Here is a 12,687-nt window from a genome sequence, read left to right as displayed (position 1 = left end):
ATTCACTTGGTTAACCCTGACAATTTTTTCTCAGCGATCCTTTTCATGTTGGTCACGCTTCTTCTTCTTCTTCTTCTTCTTCTTCTTCTTCTTCTTCTTCTTCTTCTTCTTCTTCTTCTTCTTCTTCTTCTTCTTCTTCTTCTTCTTCTTCTTCTTCTTCTTCTTCTTCTTCTTCTGTCCGTTGCAATGACGAGGGTTCCAGTTCATCCGATCAACGGAACAATCTGCTCCTGAAATTAACGTGCATGTGGCTGAGTACTCCACGGATACGTGTACTCTTAACCTAGTTCTCAGAGAGATTCAGCATGACACCGAATCTGACAATGCTGGCTCCTTTTGAATTACAGGTACTACTCATTTTTTGCCAGCTGAGTGGACTGGAGCAATGTGAAAAAAGTGTTTTGCTCAAGGACACAACGCGCTGCCTGGAATCGAACTCACGACCTCGTGATCTTGAGCCGATTACCCTAACCACTAAGCCACGCGCCTTCAATGCTGCTACTACTACTACTACTACTACTACTACTACTAGCCATCTTAACAGTTTCATAAGCCCCAGTTAAATCAATGCATTCGGCCCTATAACATTTATTGACAGCAAGCCACTGCATACATTGATCATAACTGTCCCCAGACCCTTGAAAATGCAGCAGCAACAGTGCTGCTGCTACTGCTACTGCTGCTGCTTCCTGTTGCTGCCGTTTCAGTCTAGCACTGTTACTGCAACCCCCGCTGCTGCTAGTTTTTGCTTCTCCTTTTTCCTCCTCCCATTTCTTCCTATTTTTCTCTTTATTGTTCTTCATCTCGAAAAATAAACATTTTCATTCTTTCATTCACCCATTCACTTATTCATTCATTCTCTTATTCTTTCAATTGTATTTTACCTCAATAAACAGGTTCCTTGAGGAATCTTTAAGATGGGTGGTGACAAATGGCTTCGTGGAACGATCAAAGAAAATCATCAAAAGAGCTACCAAGTACAACGGTGTCGATTTTGATCGTATCTGGGGAAATAACATGAAGTCATCTTTGATTCCATTAGTGAGCAGCGAAAACAGTAAAGAGACCCCTTCGAAAGAAGACTTGACCCAACAAGCTGAGATCAAAGAAGAAGGATTCCACACAATATTTAAAGATCCCTTGGCGAGAAGAATTACCATAATCCTATTCCTTATAGGGTAAGTTTATGCAAAGCACTGATGTTACATGTGTTAATGTATATATACATATGTACGTGCATACCCACATTGCGTACATATGTGTGTGTGTGTGTGTGTGTGTGTGCGTGCGTGCGTGCTTGTGTGTAGGTGTGTGTGTGTGTGCGTGTGCGTAAACGATGATTTATGACGAAAAAGGAGCGTTCAGTATATGTAGAAAATAATAGTTTTTTTATATATTGAAGCTGAAACAGTGTTGGTCGCATGAATCAAGCTTCACGCATCTGCGATCTTCAGGCGAGAATAGTGCCTCCAAAACATACACACACATACACAAGCGCGCGCACACACACACACACACACACACACACACACACACACACACACACACACACACACACACACACACACACACACACACACACACACACATCTGCGTGACAAGGCTAGACCTTTAAAATTACAGGTATAATCTCCAGCAGACAGACTTTTATACAGTCTCTGACTACCTCAGATTCACTCAAAGTCGATCTGAGATAACAGTAATAAAAAAAACCTACTTGCCTTAGATGCTATGCTTTCGGGTTGAACTTGGGTTTGATGGACGTAAAGAGAGAGAATTTCTTAAGTAACCAGCCATGTACATATAAGAATGAAAAGAACTGATGACGATCGCAGCTCGATGCGTTGTGTAGATATGAATATGTATATTTTCTGCAAAGATAAGTGTTAATATTGAGAAAATTTATTATCGACAGAACGATTGTTTTAATGTATGTTTTATTAAATACTTTTTAACTGTTCAAACATTTCAGGTTGTCGAACAGTCTAATGTACTACGGCATATATTTGATGTCGTCTGCGCTGGCAGGAGATCATTATTTGAATTTCTTTTTGGTATCCCTTACAGAAGTCGTCGCAAATATAGTGATGGCCATGCTGCTTCTCAAGTAAATATACATTACTTTTGTTCCTTCGTTTTATTTTTGTCTTTTGTATTTTACTTATTGTACATATTGCGCTCTGACCATGCTGGGGCATCGCCTTGAGGTGTTTTAGTCAAATAGACACTAGCATTAGTCTTTTCCTCATAGTTTGTTACTTATTCTGGCGTTCACTTGTTTTGCCGAACTGCTAAATTACAGGTAACGTAAATAAGTCAACACCGGTAAGAGACATACACGTACACACACACGTACACACACACGTACACACACACGTACACACACACACACACACACACACACACACACACACACACACACCACACCACACAATTACACACATGCATATGCATGTATGTATGTATATATATATATGTATATATATATATATATATATATATATATATATATATATATATATATATATATATATATATATATAATATTAGGGAATAAATTTCATAGTTATGATTAGTAGCGTTAAATGCATATAATTAGCTTTAGAATACACTTTAAACATTACATAATTATATAAAATTAGAATAAATAACTACTTTTTTACTAATAAAGAATTCAACGACAATATGTGCATTCTTTTACAATGTTTTATAGCATTATTTACGTAATACATAAATTTCGTATGTGTTATAGTTATTATTTTTTGTAGATCGAAAGGTTTTAAGTATTTTAAATCTTCAATAAACAATATACTTTAGGTAGACCTTCTTTTTCGATGATTTCGTTATTTTTGTAGTAGATATAATACGTATTTATCTCTGGGTAATGGACGCCATATTTATCACGTGACGTTTCTGTATAAATGCTAAAGTACACTTATTTCGGTTTAATTTACAGTATTTCGCCGGCAGATAAGCCATGATTTTTAAATTTATTCTAAACAATATCGACATACGTCCCTTATACACTAACACGTATTTACATTTATTTACCTTTTCCATCATCAATTAATCTTGTTCACAATAATACTCTATTTGAATATTTTTAGCTCGTAACTATTAATAATAATATTAATGTCTTTAACTTAGGGATTACATTTCAGGTTTTGTTTCTTTATATATATTTTTCATTCCTTATTTTTATTCCTTATCATATTATGAGGCAAGTTAAACTTTTAGGTTTTAGGTTTTTTTAGGAATTTGACCTGAGGAGTGACTACTTTTGGGAGTAAAATCAGTTTTCCGCTCTAATGAACTTGGATATGGTTTTCTTAAATGATTTTATATAGTCCTAATTCAGCCATGAAACGCGCGTAGTCGATGTACAAGTACTTACTTTTATACATTATATTATTGTATTAATTTTTATTGTTCAATTTATACTTTATTTGATATTTAGATTAATATTTTTATGATGAATGTTTCTGTGTATGGTATTCGCTGTAATTTTAAAAGTATTTGCTCTTATATATTATATGATTGTAATAATCTTACTGTTCAATATTTTATATTATTAAAATTTTAGATTAGTATTTTGTATGGTATATGTCTCACAACATGGTTTTGGACAGGTTCTTCTGACGTTGGCAAGTTTGTTACTGTCTATGTAGGGTCTTACTTCAAAGTGTTTCTGTTTCCAGTTTAAGTAGGTTTGTACAGTATTAGATTTATTTGTTGGGAAATACATGGCATGATACAAGGCCTTAAGAACTTCTTTATTATCTCCCCTAGAGTATTTTACATTCTTTTTATTTTGGTTATTTGATGATGAGCAAGGATGGTCATCTGTTGGAATATTCCGGTTGTGGGGTACTTCCAGCTCCTGTTTTTGAGAGGATTTGAACCAGTAGCTGATTTTTCGTACTCAATCTGGTTCCTCACTCGGGTACGCAGCCCTTGATGTTCCAGGTGATGACTGAACCGGTTTGTATTTTGCTTTGTTATTGCTTGAGGCATAACGAGCGTGGACGTTGATATTAGGGGACGGATATGTCTGTTTAGGGTTAATTTTTTTGAGACACCACCGCCTCCTAATTCTCTGAATGAAAACATTGCTCGTAACGTTGCTTTTTAAGGCTAACAGATCTGTATTAGTATGTATTTTTTTGTTGATATATTTGTCTCCGGGCATAGTTTCTTGTGGTGTTTTTAAACTTATGAATTGTTCACTCTGTCTGTGTTAGTTCGAAAAATTAAAAAAAAATTGGGGTTTTTTGCTTCGTTTTCACAAACGAAACAAAAAACCCCCAATTGTTTTCATATGCGTGTATGTGTGTCCTGTAAATTTCACGTAGTTGTGTAAACATTGGGATGTATGTGTAGTCCTAAGGGCATTAAAATGTATATATGATTGTGTAGACATTCGAGCGTATGCGTAATTAATCTATTTGCGTACTTACTGTTTTGTTCCAATGATATTTTATAATTTGTAAACTTTCCGACGTTGATTTCGCATGTCTTTCACACATATTGCATTGGAGAAACTTTGGCACATCGTGCATGGGAGAAACTGTGCTTTATATGGCAGCAAAATTTCGTTTTTGTGATTATTTTCGTTAAAAGATCGCTTCCTTCTAGTCTTCCACGGGTTTCTTTATCTTATTCCACCGATGTTATTAGATTAGATTTGTTTTTGAATGGAGAGCCCGGTGTAGCACATCCATGTTGTTATTCAGCGCGTGGACTTCTTCTTCTTCTTCTTCTTCTTCCTCTTCTTCTTCTTCTTCTTCTTCTTCTTCTTCTTCTTCTTCTTCTTCTTCTTCTTCTTCTTCTTCTTCTTCTTCTTCTCCTCCTCCTCCTCCTCCACCTCCTCCCCCTTCTTCTTCTTCTTGGCATTCTGTCCGTTACGACGACGAGGGTTCCAGTTCAGTTGTGGCTGCATGGAATTGATTGTGTAATCCCTTGTTACATAATACTTCTTCATGTCCTTTTTGTACTTCTTCCTTTATTTCCTTTTCTTCTCTGCTTTCAATACTCCCGCATTCCTAACAGACACTGGCAAGGTTTCCTTACTTCGGAATAGGTGTTCCATTAAGCTCCTGGGTTAGATACGTATGCAGTCTTCCACACTATTCAATCCCACTCCTCCATTTGGTCTCTTCTTCTCAAACTTTATTATTTCTTTCTAGTTTATGTTTTAAGGTTTCACTAAACGTGTAACCTCTATCGACCGAAATTTATAAGTAACTTAAACAATAGAGATGTCTCACTTTAGGCATAAAAGCAAAAAATTATGAAGAAACTGAAATGTATTGCTGGTACCATTTTCCAGGACAGCAGATATGTCGGTGAAGAAATCTTAGGTTCAACTCAGAATTCAAATTGAAATGTTGATTTAGTGTCTTATATAAAGTTAACTTTATCTATCATTTCTTTCGTGTGTACATCAAACCTTTCCCTTACACCCTAAAACAAGGATATATATATATATATATATATATATATATATATATATATATATATATATATATATATATATATATATATATATATATATGCATATATATATGTAGGTATGTGTGTGTATGTATGTATGTATGTATGCATGTATGTATGTATGTATGTATGTATGTATATAAACGTGTTTCTTAAATTTTCCAGGCTAGAAAGACGTTCAACAGTGGCATTATTTCAGGGTTTAGCTGGTGTGTCTCTTCTTTGTGCAGTCCTGGTTAACAACTTTGCAGGTATGTTGATTTTGACTCAATGTTTCAGTACAACTAAAATACCAGCTTTTATTGTCGTTTATCCCTGAGTTAACCCTGCACCCTGCTCGGTAGATGCATAATAATAAATTTTGCTCCTTTTTTTTATACTCCGAATAAGATTACCCGTCAACTTAATCCTTGTTTCAAGCAGTCGTACCAACTTAATCCTTGATTTGAGCATGATTTACTCTCTTCCTCCTAAGGAACGCTTTCAAAGAGTAAAAGTTGCTTTTCAGGTCGATATTGCATTTCATCCTTTCGAGATCCATAAAATAAGTATCAGTTGTGTACTGGGGTTGATGTAATCAATAAACCTATTCCCCACCAAATTACAGGTCTTGTACCTATACTAAAAAGTGTTATCTGACTATTCCATTCAAAATCTTGAGTGATTCTTATTTTACGATGGCAAGTTGTGATTCGAAGGATGCCTGCTTATATTTCTTAGAGAAGAGGACTGTGTACCTGACCTTTTTCAGGACATCCAAGAGGCAAAAGAGGGATGGAGAAAAGTATCCTCAACCTGGAACCTGATTCAAGTGCTTATAACAGAGTGGAGTCCTCAGTACCAGGTTGTAATAGAGTTTAGACAGAGTGGCGGAGTAAGTCGATCACCCAAATGGCCCACAGCTGGATTTGAACTCAGAAGACAAAGAACCGGAACAGCTACCACATGACACCCCGTCCCACGTACCAAACATTGCAATAGTTCACCACCCTTGGATGGTGCTTATTTTATTGACACCAGTAAAATAAAAGGTAAAGTTAACCTCGGCAGGATTTGAAATTAGAACGCGAGAAACCGGTTAAATATCGCAATACTGTTTATAGGCAGACTCAGTTTCATGGCGGAAACTTGCTGTGCTTTAAACTACGTCACGTGTAGTCTGTTCATCGTTACCGTAATGCCTTATTGAACCAGATGAAGGCTTTTAATTGATTATTGGTGAGGAGTGAAAAGGGTATAGTTATACGTGTGGTTAGTTTCTTCATATTGCTTCACCGAAAATTCGCGTACACAGATTACACATATTAATATATACACAGATAGAAAGGCTAAGAGAGAGAGAGAGGGGGGGAGTAAGAGAGAGAGAGAGAGTGTGTGTGAGAGAGAGAGAGAGTGTGTGAGAGAGAGAGAGAGAGAGGGAGAGAGGAGTAGATAAAGACAGAGGCAGTAAAACAGAAATAACATGTTTTCACTATGAAATTTCCAGTCTGTTACAAGCAGCTTAACTAGTACGTGTTTTCTTTACACATACACACACAAACACATACATACATACATACATACATGCATAAAAACATATATGTATATATATATATATATATATATATATATATATATATATATATATATATACACACACATGCATACATGTGTGTGTGTGTATTTGTGCGTGTCTGTTGGACAAAAGATTACAGATGGCGAGAATTAGATGCTGGATATATATATTACAGGGTTGAAACAGAATCCTTACAGCTATTTTAAAACTCCGGTAAATGGTTAATATTGCAATGGCTTATATACAAACAGATTTATATTGGGAGACAATATGTAAGCAAAAATATAAGCAACTCGTATGAAGAAATATCCTTGAACGTTCTATTAATCTCGTATAGCAAAAATCTGAAATTGCCGCTTATAAAATAAGAACTTGTAACTTTTCTACAACCATATTTTCTTCAGACGTAAAATGAAATAACGTTTACAATTACTCATTTCAGGACAAAATAAAGTATTTTCCATTATCAATACAGTGTTTAGTATGATGGGCATGTTTGGAAGTAGTGCTTCAAATACCGTAATTTGGTTATACGCACCAGAAGTATATCCTACTAACCTCAGGTATGTAGTATTTTGTTTTTATCACTCTTTAATACTATATGTCCTTATCAATCTTTAATACTATATGACCTTAACAAAACAATACAAACACATTAGTAATTATTTGACTTTTATGGATTTTGGGGAGGCCATAGAAAAAGCTTGGTTTGCATTTGAAGTTTGTGATGTGGTCTTTTTCTTTTTCTGTCAGGCCTTTTCCATGATTGAGTACTAAAGTTGCAAGATTTTCTTAATGTTTTTTTGCTGCCTATAATTTACAACGTTTTCATAAAAGGAGTCATTTTCTAGTATTCTCTGTATTTTCACCCCGCGGTATTCCCCTGGGTAATTTCGCCCCAGCTCCCGGTAATTTCGTCCCCTTGGGTATTTTCGTCCTTCGGTATTTTCCACCTCCCGGTATTTTCGCCCCTCGTTAATTTCGCCCCTCGTTAATTTCGCCCCTCGTTAATTTCGCCCCTCGTTAATTTCGCCCCTCGTTAATTTCGCCCCTTCACCCCTCGGGCATTTCACCCCCATTCTCGAGCATTTCACCCCTCCTCGATATTTTCGCCTCCTCGGTAATTTCGCCCCCTCGGTATTTCCACTTCCCGGTATTTTCGCCCCTTCACCCCTTCCTCGGGATTTTCACTCCTCTCAGGCATTTCACCCCCTCCTCGGGCTTTTCACCCCTCTCCTCGGGATTTTCACCCCCTCTGGGATTTTAATTCCCTTCCTCGGAGAATTTAACCCCCTTCGGGCATTTCACCTCACTCCTCGGACACTGCATCCCCTCCTCGTGCTTTTCAATCCTCCTTGGGCATTTTACCCCCTCTTCGGCCTGTTCACCCTCCTCCTCAGGCTTTCCCCCATCCTCGGGCATTTCATCCCCCTCTTCGTGCATTTCACCCCCTTCCTCATGCATTTCACCCCAATTCTTGGGAATTTCACCTTCAAGTATAAATTCTTTTGAGAATCTCTCCGGAATTGTTTGTGGGTGTTTGTTTATCCAGAATTCTGCCGCTTCTCTTCCATGTATATGGGTAACATTTGTGTAGAGACTAGCAACTACTACCATTTTTTTATCTCCCAGTTCTGGAATATGGTTTAAGAAGTCCATGTCATCTCTGATGAAACTGGGAACTAATCTGCATGAAAGTTTTTAAAATTATGTGCAGCAAGTTGCTTAATCTTTGAGTGCCGGACGCTGGTCCTGCAACAATCCGACACAATTTGAGATTAGTTGGTTTGGGAATCCTTTATATATGGAACATGGAGATCTTTTAAGCTGCTGTTGATCTGTTTGGATTTATGGATTTTAGGAAGTCCATAAAAATTGCTTGTTTTCACTTCAAATTTGGTGAGGTAATCCAACTCCTTTTTGCTAAGTCATCCTTTGATTTGTTGGTAAGTTTACCAGTTTTGCTTATACTTCATTTATCAGCATTGCTATCTAGTTTTCCGTAGAATTACTGGTCATTGAGTCGTTCCAAGGCCATTTCCATGTAATGGTTCTAGTCTATTATACATATATGCATATATGACGGGGAGGGTGTCGTTACTCTCGTTGCTATTGTTGTTTAGCTTACGGTTAGTTTCTGAGCGTGGAGGCGCAATTGCCCAGTGGTTAGGGCAGCGGACTCGTGATCATAGGATCGCAGTTTCGATTCCCAGACCGGGCGTTGTGAGTGTTTATTGAGCAAAAACACCTAAGGTTCCACGAGGCTCCGGCAGGGGATGGTGGTGAACCCTGCTGTACTCTTTCACCACAACCTTTTCTCACTCTTACTTCCTCTTTCTGTTGTGCCTGTAATTTAAAGGGTCAGCCTTGTCACGCTGTGTCACGCTGAATATCTCCGTGAACTACGTTAAGGGTACATGTGTCTCTAGAGTGCTCAGCCAGTTGCACGTTAATTTCCCGAGCAGGCTGTTCCGTTAATCGGATCAACTGGAACCGTCGACGTCGTAAGCGACGGAGTGCCAACAACAGTTTCTGAGCACGAATTCTTTTGATAAAACAATATTCCCGGCTTCACGATGCTTTCAAGTGTAGTGTTTAGTAGAGATCACGTCTCATTATCTAATGCGTGGGGGTTTTCTGGTAAGGTAGCACGGGGATTTCTGAGGGAGATTATACTCCAATTTTTAGCAGTTCGAGCAACCACGTAGATATGAATTAGTTTAGTCATATTCATACCAGAAAACCCGCCGTAGCCGTCACTCACAAGCGAATGGGATCTAGTGACGTGTCATGCAGTCATTAATAACGTTAGATGTCCATGAAATCACGTGCAAACATAGACCTGGAAAATCATCACGAGGGAGAGAGGACAGAACCAGCACTACGCTGGCACTTACTTGCAATTGAAGAGACCGGATCAACATGAAAAGAAATGTCTTGTTTAAGGACATAAATCGCTTCCCACTCTAGGAATCGAACTCACGACCTCAAAATTAATTTCTATACTTTCAGAAACATCGGTTTGGGATTTCTGACGTTATGTGACAGTATTGGAAGTATGATGTCGTCATTTGCCCGTATTTTGGTAAGTTATTCCTTATGCAGTATTCTTTACAAAGCTGATCATTACAAAGTTGAACATTTCTAAGGTGGTCATTCCGAATCTGAACGTTGCAGAATTAAATATTCCCATCATATCTTTTATAATCTTTTCCTTCTTCATTCTTTCTCTCACATTCTTTATTTCTCTGTCAAGCTGTCTGTCTGCCTGCCTGACTCTGCCTGCCTGCCTGTCTGTCTGTCTCTCTGTCTCTCTGTCTCTCTGTCTCTCTGTCTCTCTGTCTATCTTTCTCTCTTCTTTCTCTAATTCTCTCTCACACACACTAACTTTCATCTCCCTTTTACATAAATACACCCACATTCTCTCTCTCTCTCTCACACACACACACACTCACACACACACACACACACACACACACACACACACACACACACACACACACACACACACACTCTCTTTCTCTCTCTGTATCGTAGATGATACACAGGACAGACAAAAAGTTTAAATCATTTATATTGGGAGAACGGTTTGACGTTTCAAGTTGGCAGAATTGTTAGCGAGGCATCCACAATTTTTTTAGTGGTTTTTCTTCCACCTTTTTATGTTCTAGGTTCAAATTCCGCTGGCTTTAGTTTTACTTTTCATCCATCTGGCATGGGTAAAGTAAGCACCAGTTGATCCCTGAGGATCAATATAACTGACTTACCCCTCCCCACAAAGTTACTGCCTTAGTACCAAAATTAGAAACAACATTACTATAAGAATTTAACCTGTGTTTCGCGTAGCCATTTTAATGAATAATTCTGTTTGTTTTCTATCTGAATTCTAGATGCTCTATGTGCCTTGGTTACCTGGAACAGTATTCGGTGTGGGCTCTCTTGCCAGTGTTTGTCTTTTGAACTTTATGCCAGAAACTCAACATTTACAGATGCCAACCACAATGAACGATGTTCGAAAGCAACTAAACGCCCAGAAGAGAAAAAAGAAAAATCGTTCGAAAGAGGAAAATTGAAGAGTCATTAATATATATATATATATATATATATATATATATATATATATATATATATATGAAAAATAGAAGTTGAAAATGCAGAGAATAGTTGAAATATCTTTTATCATTATATTTCAAGATTTAACCCTATTTTCGAGGAAGTTCGTATGTTAGTACGTTCATATGTGTTAGTATGTTGTCAATTGATACTAACACATGGACGTAGTGGAGAACCAACAAAAATTTCTAAGACCAGTCATGTGACTACCTTCTACCAATCAAGTCCTATTCAAAGCATAAACTAATACACACACACACACACACACACACACACACACACACACACACACACATATATATATATATATATATATATACATATACATATATATATATACATATATGTATACATATACAAATATATACATATATATGTGCATATATATATATATATATATATATATATATATATATATATATATATATATATATACATACATATATGTATGTATGTATGTATGTATGTATGTATGTATGTATGTATACAAAATATATATATAAAATAAAAGAAGGAAAATGCCCACAGATTATATAGTTTTATATATTTTTTTATATATTTCATAAGTAAAAGAGTATTGTTTGTCTACTGGTTTCGCTTTTGCTCAACGTGACATTGAAATTATTGTAACTTCGTATTTTCTTAAGAAGATTTTAGTCCATGTTGTGTATGAGGGTTTCTGAATGAAATGAATCAACAGTTAGAAATATCTAAGGTGAAAGTTATTGGTGAAAGTTATTATTCGGGACAGGGAAGATAATTGCTAGTTGTTGGAGGTGGGGGGGGGGGGGGGGAATAAATATACAAAAACTCAAAAGCTAAAGTAGTGAGATGAAATATTTACAATGATGTGTATGTGAACATGGATTGAAATATGTACTAAAAACAAAATTGATTATGCGTTCCCATTTAGGCGTAAATTGTATGTTTTGGGGAAATAAATTTTCTTTATTTAAACGTTCTTGTACAGAATTTGTTTCTTTGCACTGGTAGATGGGGAAAACTGTGAAGTTTGGTTGGATATTACCTGCATATCTCTCTATGTGTTCACTCAAAAGAATCTGTCTGTACTGTGGTAAATGGATCTATTCCTTATGTAGTGTGGTTCTCCGTCAAAGTACCATACTTGTCTGTCCTATATAATTATATCCACAACCCGAACAAGTTAAAACATAAATTAAATTCTCGGAAGCACATGTGAAGTTGGTTTTAATTGTGAACCTCTCTCCTTGTTTGAATAGGAAATCCGAACCTTCTTGTAGGTTCCAAAGTTTGGACGGCCACACTTTTTACCCATTTGTTTCGTGGCTGTTGTGAAAAGCATCGCATTTATCAGAAGCTTTTTCAGCGACTTGTGTTGCTTTTTTGCATTTGATGAATTTATATTTTCAGAATGTTCAGTTTTGGAAGCCTAGTGAGCATAGGTAAATTTTGTACAATAGTGTGGTATGCCTCATTGTTTCTAGAATTGTACGATTATATATACGGTAGTGTTTTGAGATGTGGTGTGGTATTACGTTTTGTCT

General features: G+C 36.7%; 1 protein-coding gene across 2 annotated transcripts in view; it reads left to right on the top strand.

Moving 5' to 3' along the window:
* Positions 1-12,118, top strand: part of LOC128249106 (solute carrier family 22 member 7-like) — a 41,076-nt gene extending 28,958 nt beyond the window's left edge. For both annotated transcript variants that reach the window (XM_089360423.1, XM_089360422.1), the window contains exons 5-10: positions 897-1,178; positions 1,973-2,107; positions 5,659-5,744; positions 7,491-7,611; positions 10,061-10,133; positions 10,939-12,118. In XM_089360423.1, the coding sequence (XP_089216549.1) occupies positions 897-1,178; positions 1,973-2,107; positions 5,659-5,744; positions 7,491-7,611; positions 10,061-10,133; positions 10,939-11,121 (880 nt within the window). In that variant the 3' untranslated portion in view covers positions 11,122-12,118. The remainder of the gene's footprint in view (positions 1-896; positions 1,179-1,972; positions 2,108-5,658; positions 5,745-7,490; positions 7,612-10,060; positions 10,134-10,938) is intronic.
* The last annotated feature ends 569 nt before the right edge of the window (positions 12,119-12,687 follow it).

This window comes from Octopus bimaculoides, chromosome 11 (genome assembly GCF_046866305.1).
Source record: "Octopus bimaculoides isolate indiv1 chromosome 11, ASM4686630v1, whole genome shotgun sequence".
In the NCBI taxonomy this organism is placed as follows: Eukaryota; Metazoa; Mollusca; class Cephalopoda; order Octopoda; family Octopodidae; genus Octopus; species Octopus bimaculoides.
This window is presented reverse-complemented; position numbering and strand designations above follow the sequence as displayed.